Below are 10,950 nucleotides of genomic sequence, written 5' to 3'. Positions count from 1 at the left end.
GGCATGACGAGATGATTACCAAACCAGACGGTGCAAGATCCTAGGAAAGGTCACATGATCAGCGTTCCAGACATGACGAGATGATTGCAGGACCAGACAGTGCAGGATCTTTAGGAAACGTCACATGATCAGCGTTTCAGACATGACGAGATGATTGCAGAACCAGACAGTGCAGGATCCAGGCAGGGACACATGACCAGGGATTCTAGACATGATAAGAAGATCACAGAAGGCAGAGCAGAAATGCAGGCATCCTGCAGCTCAGACATGAGGTGAGTGTGCACACTGCTCTAGGGAACATGCAGCATAGCAGACAAGATATGCGCATCGTTCCAGGAGTTCTTGAGAGAAAACAGACAGGGCAGACATGACACTAGCCTGGTATATAGCCCCCCCAGAATGGTATAACACAGCCCAGCCTGGAATATAGCCCCCCAGAATGGTGTAATACAGCCCAGCATGGTATAATACAGGCGAGCATGGTATTTAGCCCCCCAAGAATGGTATAATACAGCCCAGCCTGGTATATAGCCCCCCCAGAATGGTGTAATACAGCCCAGCATGGTATAATACAGTACAGTCGAGAATGGTATATAGCCCCCCAGAATGGTATAATACACCAGCCTGGTATATAGCCCCCCAGAATGGTGTAATACAGCCCAGCATGGTATATAGCCCCCCCCAGCATGGTATAATACAGCCCAGCATGGTATATAGCCTCCCCAGCATGGCATGATACAGCCGAGCATGGTATATAGCCCCCCAGAATGGTGTAATATAGCCCAGCATGGTATATAGCCCCCCCCAGCATGGTATAATACAGCCCAGCATGGTATATAGTCCCCCAGAGTGGCCCCACAGTCCAGTACTCACACTGATTTATAAAAAAAATAAACAACACACTCCTCACCTTCTTCTGGGGCCTGCGCTGCTGGCTGCTCCTGTCTCCTGCTCTGTCTGGCACACAGTGAGAGCGCGATGATGTCATCGCGCCCCCGCTGTGTCAGAGGCAGAGCTGGGAATGATGGGAGAGGGAGCATAAGCTGACGCTCTCTCCTCCATCACTGCCTCCTTCAGTGCAGCGGCGGCGGGAGTCGGCGCTTGGGGCAGGTGGGCCCCCCTGCCTCACAGGGGCCCCATAGCGGCTGTGTGATGTGTGGCTGGCTGGGGACCCCTGGAGGAGCGGGGGGGGCCCTAGGCAACTGCCTGGTCTGCCTGCCCATAACGCCGGCCCTGCCTCCAGCTGCTGGACATATCGTTGCAGGCGCTGCTCGTCCGTCATTGCTAGCCAGACCCTGGCGCTATGATAATGTTACGTGCTGGCGGAACACACCAAATAATAAAGATGGAATAAGATATGAAGTGCGTTCGCAGCCCAGGGCCCACCGTGCAGAGGTGACAAACTGCAGCTAAGCAATGAGGAGAGAAGTGCGTAGGAGGAAGCCAGACACTGGCAGGTAACCACTGACTCGGTGCTTGCAGGGACGAACTCCTTTAACCCCACGGAGTTCGCACCAGCCGGCAAATAAATGAGACCTGTTAAAATCACAGATCACAGCAATGTGAACCACCGCTCTGAGCGGGTGCAATGTCCGTCCTGACGGACACCACTAACCAGCCTGACAACTGAGCTGGAAAGCGTACATGCGGCAAACGGCACTACTCTGGCGGACGCTGCGGTAGCAGTGGTTCAAGAGGCCTGTACTGGCCGACGCCCCAGGGCGCTAGAGAGTGATGAGTAGTTACACTTTGGCGCTAAGCAGTGTCAGAACAACGGTGCTGACTCTGATTCCTAACCCTAACTCATGCGTAATATCCAAGGAGGGGGAATCTTAATGAGTCAATCACCAGGCTCATACATCCGTCATCACACATACACTATAGCCTCAGAGTCTATCATGGCGGGGCGGCCATGCGAACCTTTTATAGCGACGTCCTTCCGGGACCCTCCTGAAGATCCAATGTGAGCAGGACAAGGACCTGAGCATGTGACTCCCAATCCCCAATGGGAGATCGTCCCACGAGCATGCTCAGTGGTCCAAAGGAAGGACTTGGACTCTGGAGTCTTTTGCTGCTGGCCAGGCTGCATTGCCATAACTGGACCAGAGGTGGCAGCAGCAACTGAGCCCACAATGCTGGTGTGAGCAGAACGCTGGGATCGAGGAGTCTGCTGAGCAATGGGAGACTGTCGACGGCAAAGCTTGGGATTCCTGCAGTGCAGCGCCTGGAACCTGACACCTAACACTAGTCTTTGAGCTCCCCCATGATCAGCGCACTCCTCTCCTGAAATACTCTGTGCTGCTGGGGACACTCTGTATGTAGCTAGTCTTTGAGCTCCCACAAGATCAGTGCACTCCTCACCTAAAATACTCTGTGCTGCTGGGGACTCTGCTTCTGTATGTATCTAGTCTTTATTGTGTGATGTATGTGGCAGTAATATGTGTGATCTATATGGTGGTTTTATGTGTGATCTATATGGTGGTATTGTGTGTGATCTATATGACGGTATTGTGTGTGAACTGTATGGCAGTATTATATGTGAACTAGAGCGAGTATAAAAGGAGGGCAACAAAATTAATAAAGAGGATAGGGAAACTAAAATACCCAGAGAGATTAGCAAAATTAGGATTATTCAGTCTAGAAAAAAGACGACTGAGGGGCGATCTAATAACCATGTATAAGTATATAAGTGGACAATACAAATATCTCTCTGAGGATCTGTTTATACCAAGGAAGGTGACGGTCACAAGGTGTCATTCTCTGCATCTGGTGGAGAGAAGGTTTTTCCACCAACATAGAAGAGGATTCTTTATTGTTAGGGCAGTGAGAATCTGGAATTCCTTGCCTGAGGAGGTGGTGATGGCGAACTCAGTCGAAGGGTTTAAGAGAGGCCTGGATGTCTTCCTGGAGCGTAACAATATTGTATCTTACAGTTATTAGGTTCTTCAGAAGAACGTAGATCTGGGGATTTATTCTGATGGAATATAGGCTGAACTGGATGGACAAATGTCTTTTTTCGGCCGTGCTTGCTAACTATATGGCGGTATTATGTGTGATCTATATGGCGGTATCATGTGTGAACTATATGGCGGTATTATATGTGAACTATATGGCGGTATCATGTGTGAACAATATGGTGGTATTATGTGAGCACCTTGGCAGTATTATCTGCAGAAAGGGGACCCATTCTAGGGTGGTTCTGGCTAAGTGTGGCGCCCCCAGGAGTATGGTCGCCACACTGGCATTGCCTTCCTCCAGGGAGGCTGATGTCAGGCTTGGAAGCAATGAAGGGTCTCTCTGGCAGTTAACCATAGCATGTAACACAGTTCCCACTCCAGGCCAGCTGAGGGAGCTCTGAACCAAAACTGGGGGAAGAGCTGCTCTCTGGGGGCCAGGAAGGGGAAATTTGGTCAGTTAGTGTGAGGAGGACGAAGTGTGTAGGCGTGGAGAGAGAAGCTGGGAGACTGAGCGGAGTTGAGAGCTCATTCAAAGCTGGAGTGCATGTTCTGGAGCCTGGTCTCCAAGGTTGTATGGATACTGACGGTCCTGCAACAGAAACCAGACGAATAGGAAGCTGTAAATGCTCTATTCCCATCTAAGACTCGGAGGCACAACAGCGACGTGTGAGCCAAAGGAGATAGAAGGCTACAGCTGTCTGCCATACGAGGTAAATCCAAAAGGGAAGAAGGAGGAATGTCAGTGTAAGGCTAGTTTCACACTAGCGTTTTTTTTGCGCTGCGGTAGGAGCGCACATGAAACGCATGTGAAAAGTGCATACAAACACTTGTAAATGCTGCGTTTTTTTGTAGCATTAATGTGCGCATAACGACAAAAAATCGCAGCGTTTTTAAGCGTTTTTCATGCGTTTGCATTTTTTATGCGCAATAAACTAGAGAAAAAATCCTTGGAAAATTCTTGCAACACACTCAAGCAATGGAAAAGCAGTGGGCGTGTCTTATGGAAATTCTTTATATAGCCCCTTTTTACAGCTGAATTCTTCACATTTGCTTGCATTTGACTTGAGAAACATGGATCTGCGCTGGAAGAGCTTTTACTTTGACTTGGATCTGGACATGAGGATGGCTCAGGCTTATGCCGTTGCTTGCCATGAACAGAGGGAGAAAGGTAGCGAAGACGGCAGCAGCGGCGTATGTGGATACATCCCATTATTGAACTCCGGGAGAGCCGTGGAGCGTACCACACCCTTTACAGCGAGCTCCAGGCAAACCCGGAGAAATTTGCAGATTATACCCGGATGACCCAAGAAACCTTTCACTATTTGCTTGGTCAGGTAAAAGAAGTCATCCGGAGACAGGACACACAGCTCCGGCGTGCGATTACTCTTGAACCTTGGTTTATGAAGGTACGTAGTTTTCATAAACCAATGGCTGCTGATTTTTCTTGGTTGTGACATGTACTCTTCCAAATCTTGCAGAATTACAGTTCTGCCATGTCGTTAACTAATAAAAGCTGCGGTAATTTTTTCATGGCATGTATTGAACCAAAGGCTGCAGAATTTATTTTTTGGGGGGGTTTTTTAATTAAACATGTGTAAAAAAATTACGTATACAAATATTAATTATTGTTTTCTTTGTGTTACAGATTCCTGGCTACTGGAGAGACCCTCTAGTCACTGCACTTCCAGTACCGGATTGGAATCTCCACGTTGTCTGGAATTGTAGCGGACACCTGCCGGGCTCTCTGGAACGTTCTTTGTCCCGAATTCATGCCGATGCCCACTGCAGCAAAGTGGTTGGAAATCGCCGAAAGATTCTGGACTGTATGCAATTTCCCAAACTGTTTAGGAGCGGTGGATGGGAAACATATCCGGATTATCAAGCCCAAAAGAACTGGCTCTGAGTTCTATAACTACAAAAAGTACTTTTCTACTGTACTGATGGCCATTGCGGATGCAGACTGTAAGTTTATTGCAGTGGACATTGGAGCATTTGGCTGTGGGAATGACTCCCAGGCTTTTTAGACATCGGACATGGGCAGGAGGTTGTATGTCAACAACTTCGATTTCCCCATGCCACGTCCTCTTCCCAACACCGAAGGTCCGCCACAGCCATTTGTAATGGTTGGTGATGAAGCGTACCCTACTCCAGCCAGGACTTGGACCTACAAAAAAGAATTTTTAATTACAGGCTGACCAGGGCCAGGAGAACAGTAGTGTGTGCTTTTGGTATACTTGTATCCAGATGGCGCATTCTTGGCACAGCTATTAATCTTAAACTGGAAACAGTGGATGAGGTGGTCAAGGCCTGTGTTGTTCTACATAATGTTGTAATTTCTCGAGAGCACCTGAACTTTGATCTTGATGATGTTGCTCCTAATCCTTTGCCAGAATTGACACAGCACCCTCTCAGGTCATCCGTTGAAGTTGGCCAAATGAGGAACCAATTTGCGGCCTACTTCAACTCAGATGAAGGACGGGTGGAATGGCAAGAGCAAATGTTGTAAAAAAATGTTATTGCGTGTTGTTGGTATGTTAATAAAAAAAACTGTTTTGATACCTGTACTGAGTGCATTCTCTGTTTTTACACTCCCAATACCATTAGCAAGTAGCCAGGTGAATCAGTGAATTTATGATGCTGTGTTTTGTGCATCATGAATTCACTAATACTCAAGGTTCTCCAACTTCAGTCCTCAAGGTCCACCAACAGATCCTTTTGTAATGAAATAAAAAGAGGATTCCATACAACATGATCTGTTGGTGGCCCATGAGGACTGGAGTTGGGGAACCGTGCAATATTACAAGAATGTAGAGATTGCTGTGGAAAAGACAAGTCATGTAGATTGTTTGTTTTTTTTTAAACCAATCTATATGATTTGTCTTTTCCACAGCAGTCTCTACATTCTTGTATATTGCACAGACTGGATCCACCAGGGTTCCCCAACTCCACTCCTCAAGGTCCACCAACAGATCAAGTTGTAATGAAATAAAAAGAGGATTCCATACAACATGATCTGTTGGTGGCCCATGAGGACTTGAGTTGGGGAACCGTGCAATATTACAAGAATGTAGAGATTGCTGTGGAAAAGACAAGTCATGTAGATTTGTTGCGTTGACAACACATATCTCCAAGACTGACACAAGAAACATGTCAGTAATGGAGATATCTGGTGGCAAAAATGCTAAGTGTACGGCGCAGTGTGTGTACGGCGCAGTGTGTGTAGTTGGCGATAGACACAGCAACCAATCCAGATTTTGTGAAAGCACAAGTGCACATTTATTTTGTAACAAACAAACAAACAAAAAAAATATTAGGAATGACCTTTGGGGGAAGTTTGGGATACTTTGGGTGTGTGGAGAGACGAGGAACGACTGGAGGTTGAGGAAGGGGTTCTAGGAGAAGGGGCGATGAAAGTACTGGGGGAAGGGAGCTCTGGAATGGATAAGGAGGCATGTTGAGAGACATTAGGAGGAGAGGGTGGATGGACGAACAAAGTTTTTTTTTTTTCCTTTTCCTTTGGCGCAGGAATATCCTGCCCGGACCGACTGGCAGCCTGTGAACGCCTTACTTTTGTTGACCGCCTGGTGATGGTGGACTGTGGCGTTGCCCTGTAAAAAAGGGAATGCGGATCCCCACTTTGCTGCTCTGTGGTGGTGGTGGCGGTGCTGCTGGAAGTGGCAGTGGCGGTGCTCCTAGAAGGGGAGAAAGTTGGGTCGGTGCTCCGAGCAGGAGGCTGCCTGTCTGGGATCTCAGGCAAAGTTCTTTGGGGACTCCGAGGAGGAGAATTGGTGGCGGTTATCTTTCGATGAGGAGTGGTGGTGGTGCTCCTTTGATGAGGAGTGGTGGTGGTGCTCCTTTGATGCGGAGTGCTGCCGATGCTCCTTAGATGAGGAGTGCTGCCGGTGCTCTTTTGCTGATGAGTGCTGGCGGTGCTCTGTTGCTTAGGAGTGCTGGCGGTGCTCTGTTGCTTAGGAGTGCTGGCAGTGCTCTGTTGCTTAGGAGTGCTGGAGTGCTCTGTTGCTGAGGAGTGCTGGCGGTGCTCTGTTGCTGAGGAGTGCTCCTTTGGTGTTGACTGGTGGTGTCAGTGGCCCAAGCAGGTTCTGTGGTGGTTTGGCTTCAAGCTGGTGGTGCTTTGGCGGTGGTGGTGCTCCATACAGGAGCAGCGCTTGCCATAGTGGTGGTGGCGGAGGAGTGTCCAGCAGCACTCAGACTTAGGGTGGTGTAGTGGTGTCCGGCTTCGCTGGGAATGCAGGTCGCCATGCAGTGGTATGCAGCAGAAGTTGGTAGTGTGGTAAAGCGAGTCAGCGGTGTAACTGTTGGAAATGACACCACTGACTGCTGAACATACCGATTCTGCTGCATAGCCTGCAAGTAAGCAGTGTTGCAGGCCTGTAACACACTCAGCTGTTGCTCAGGACTAAGGTGTTCCGCCATGCCCTGTTCAATTTTACTGAAAAAATGGTGCGCCGGTCTGTTGAGGTCGGCCTCCAGACGGTCAAGGCGCTGGTCGACTGAGTGGAAGCGGTGTTCCATGTGGTTAAAACCACGTTCCATCAGCGAAAAACCGCTTTCCATTCTGGCGGACAGCGCCTTGAGGCTGCCCTTAAAGGCCTCGCTAAAGAGCATGAACTCGGGCAAGACAGGCCTGTCCAAGGCCCTCTGTCGCTGGCGGGTAGTGCCCGCATAACCAGTGACAGAGACCTGGGACAGGGGAACACCTGATGGACCAGCTTCCTGGTCACCAGCTGTCTGTGTTGCTGACCTGCAAGATGCTTCCTGGCTGTCGGATGGCTGGGACGGGTCCGAGGTCGATCGATGAAGAACCGCTCACGGGGCAGGTTGCAGGGTGCTGCTCCAAGTGCTGTGGAAAGAAAGGGAAAACATTAGTAACATGTATTTACAAGAAGCATCACCTGTTGAATTGAAAAGCACATAGTAATAACAAAACAAAAAAAAAATACTTGCGCTCTGCTGGCAAGGACCGGTCTCAGGAAAGCCAACTCTCGATAGTAGCGGTACTTTCTTCTGCGCCTTGCCGCTGAACCACTCCGAACCTGTCCCTCAGCAGAACATCAGTGTGGAAGCGGTCCTTCATCGAGCGCCAACGTGTGCGTATTTTGTTCACTATTGGGAAAAAAAAATTATAACATGCACTTAAGGCAACTTAAATATCAGCACACAATACAGATTGAACTTTTCACTGCAACATATCTTGCCAAAAAAGCACCAGCATCATGAGGACCATCAATCAATGTGGCAGTTGAAGACCAAAATCAATCACAGTGTGCCACATGGCATTGGTGTTTTTAATGCAAGAATATATCTTGCCAAAAAAACGCCAGCACCATCAGGACCATAAATCAATGCAGCAGTTGAAGACCAAAGTCAATCACAGTGTGCCACATGGCATTGGTGTTTTTAATGCAAGAATATATCTTGCCAAAAAAACACCAGTACCATTAGGACCATAAATCAATGCAGCAGTTGAAGACCAAAGTCAATCACAGTGTGCCACATGGTATTGGTGTTTTTAATGCAAGAATATATCTTGCCAAAAAAACACCAGCACCATTAGGACCATAAATCAATGCAGCAGTTGAAGACCAAAGTCAATCACAGTGTGCCACATGGCATTGGTGTTTTTAATGCAAGAATATATCTTGCCAAAAAAACACCAGTACCATTAGGACCATAAATCAATGCAGCAGTTGAAGACCAAAATCAATCACAGTGTGCCACATGGCATTGGTGTTTTCAATGCAGGAATATATCTTGCCAAAAAAACACCAGCACCATCAGGACCATAAATCAATGCAGCAGTTGAAGACCAAAATCAATCACAGTGTGCCACATGGCATTGGTGTTTTCAATGCAAGAATATATCTTGCCAAAAAGCACCAGCACCATGAGGACCATCAAGCAATGCGGCAGTTGAAGACCAAAATCAATCACAGTGTGCCACATGGCATTGGTGTTTTTAATGCAAGTATATATCTTGCCAAAAAAAAACATCAGGACCATCAATGAATGCGGCAGTTGAAGACCAAAATCAATCACAGTGTGCCACATGGCATTGGTGTTTTCAATGCAAGAATATATCTTGCCAAAAAAACACCAGCACCATCAGGACCATAAATCAATGCAGCAGTTGAAGACCAAAATTAATCACAGTGTGCCACATGGCATTGGTGTTTTCAGTGCAAGAATATATCTTGCCAAAAAAGCACCAGCACCATGAGGACCATCAATCAATGCAGCAGTTGAAGACCAAAATCAATCACAGTGTGCCACATGGCATTGGTGTTTTTAATGCAAGAATATATCTTGCCAAAAAAACACCAGCACCATCAGGACAAAAAATTAATGCAGTATCACAGAGCATCTTTATACTTACTGAACGCCCTTTTGGAAGCTGCAGAGGCACTGTCCCAGCCATCCATCATCACTGCGGCCACCTCATTCCAGAGCTGCCGGGTCACCACTGTGTCTTTGTACTGCTGGTCACGGCTGTCCCACAACGGGATACACTCCTCAACGAGGTGGATCAGGTGCTCGTTGTCGATATAGACTTCTTCGTCATCCCGTTGTGGAACCTAGAAAAAACGAAATTTATTAGAATGTTTGTAATTTTGAATGAAAAAGATAGAAAAAGAAACAGAGAAGAAGCAAGATAAAAGATGAAAATAAAAACAGGGAAAAAAAAAGGCACATTATATACTCACATTGCGTCTCCTCGTCACGACTTGACTCCGCTGCTCCCGCTCTGAATCCTCCCGCTCAGACTGCTCCCGCTCAGACCGTTCCCGCTCTGACCGCTCCTGCACTCCATCTTCACTGCCCGTGTCCGATGTCTGTAAAGAATTAAAAAATTAAAACACATTTCTAGATACAGCTAAACTTACCCAAAGGCAGCAACATCTTCACCTCACGATCAGCTTGGGCCAGTTCTTGCCGAGATGGTGGATAGACCGATCCAGAAGAAGACAGGCTGAAATGAAAACAAATTAAACATTAGTACATTATAAAATTGTACAGGACACACAGACATTATGTTGAAGAATACTCACATTTTGGCTCCTGAAGCTTGAATCCACACTTAGAAGGCTCTTCTGGGCTTTTGTCTGCTCTCTACCAGGCAGTCTGTAGAGTAATTGTCTGACCCTGAAGACACCTTTTATCTACACTCCTCCCAAACAATGTTGCTTGTTTAGGGGGAGTTTTAAACAAGTGTCTAGACATTGTGCGCGGTGCCAAGCGCTCGTCAGCTATCACATAGACTGTAATGCTATTTTTGGGCGCACACGTGCGCGCGCAATTTTTTTAAGTATGTAGGCGGAACAAAAAATGCAACACGTAGCGTTCGGCACGTCTGGGCGCACATCTGTAAAATGCGCAGCGCACGCTAAACGCTGATGAGCGCGTACATTCGCAAGACCCTGCAATTACCATGTTAAAGATAGGGGAACATTGCGCGTGCGCACGATGCGCTGCTTGATCAAACGCTAGTGTGAAACCAGCCTAACACAGTACTGCATGTACCTCAAATAAGTGCTAGGAAGGAGACTACACAACCTATCTGCATAGAGAGATTCCTGAGTTGCTTCCAGGCTAATTAGCTCCTGTGCCATCAGTAATCGGGACTCTGAACTGCATTTGCCAAGCCAAAGTAAAGGTAAAGAAACTGCACCCTGTTGTGTCCTTGCCTTCTTCCTACAAACTCTCCGGCACTGCTACATCTCTGTGCCAAACACTGCACCCTCTTCCTAAAAACCTATCCTCACTGCCCTGGGACTACAGCCCTTCCTGTGGAGGGCTACATCATTGCTGCACTACACCATCTGTCCCAGAGGATCTGTCTGCAGCGTCGGCTTAACACCACCCTTGCTGAACACCACAGGTGGTGTCACGAATCATCCACTCATAAACTTTATTCCCATCACTCAACCCCTTTTACATGGGCACCCAGGGCCACGGACCAGGTCACCGCTGCTGT

General features: G+C 47.7%; 1 protein-coding gene across 1 annotated transcript in view; it reads left to right on the top strand.

Annotated features, from left to right (window-relative positions):
* Positions 1-228: 228 nt before the first annotated feature.
* The window catches only part of DISP2 (dispatched RND transporter family member 2), a 136,320-nt gene continuing 125,598 nt past the window's right edge, over positions 229-10,950 (top strand). The window contains exon 1 of the mRNA XM_073566725.1: positions 229-272. Coding sequence (XP_073422826.1) covers positions 244-272 — 29 coding nt within the window. The 5' untranslated portion in view covers positions 229-243. The remainder of the gene's footprint in view (positions 273-10,950) is intronic.

The sequence above is a fragment of the Dendrobates tinctorius genome, unplaced genomic scaffold (genome assembly GCF_039654945.1).
Source record: "Dendrobates tinctorius isolate UK_male_01 unplaced genomic scaffold, ASM3965494v1 ptg000019l, whole genome shotgun sequence".
NCBI lineage: Eukaryota > Metazoa > Chordata > Amphibia > Anura > Dendrobatidae > Dendrobates > Dendrobates tinctorius.
Note: the sequence above shows the minus strand (reverse complement) of the source record. Positions and strands in the feature narration are given on the sequence as shown.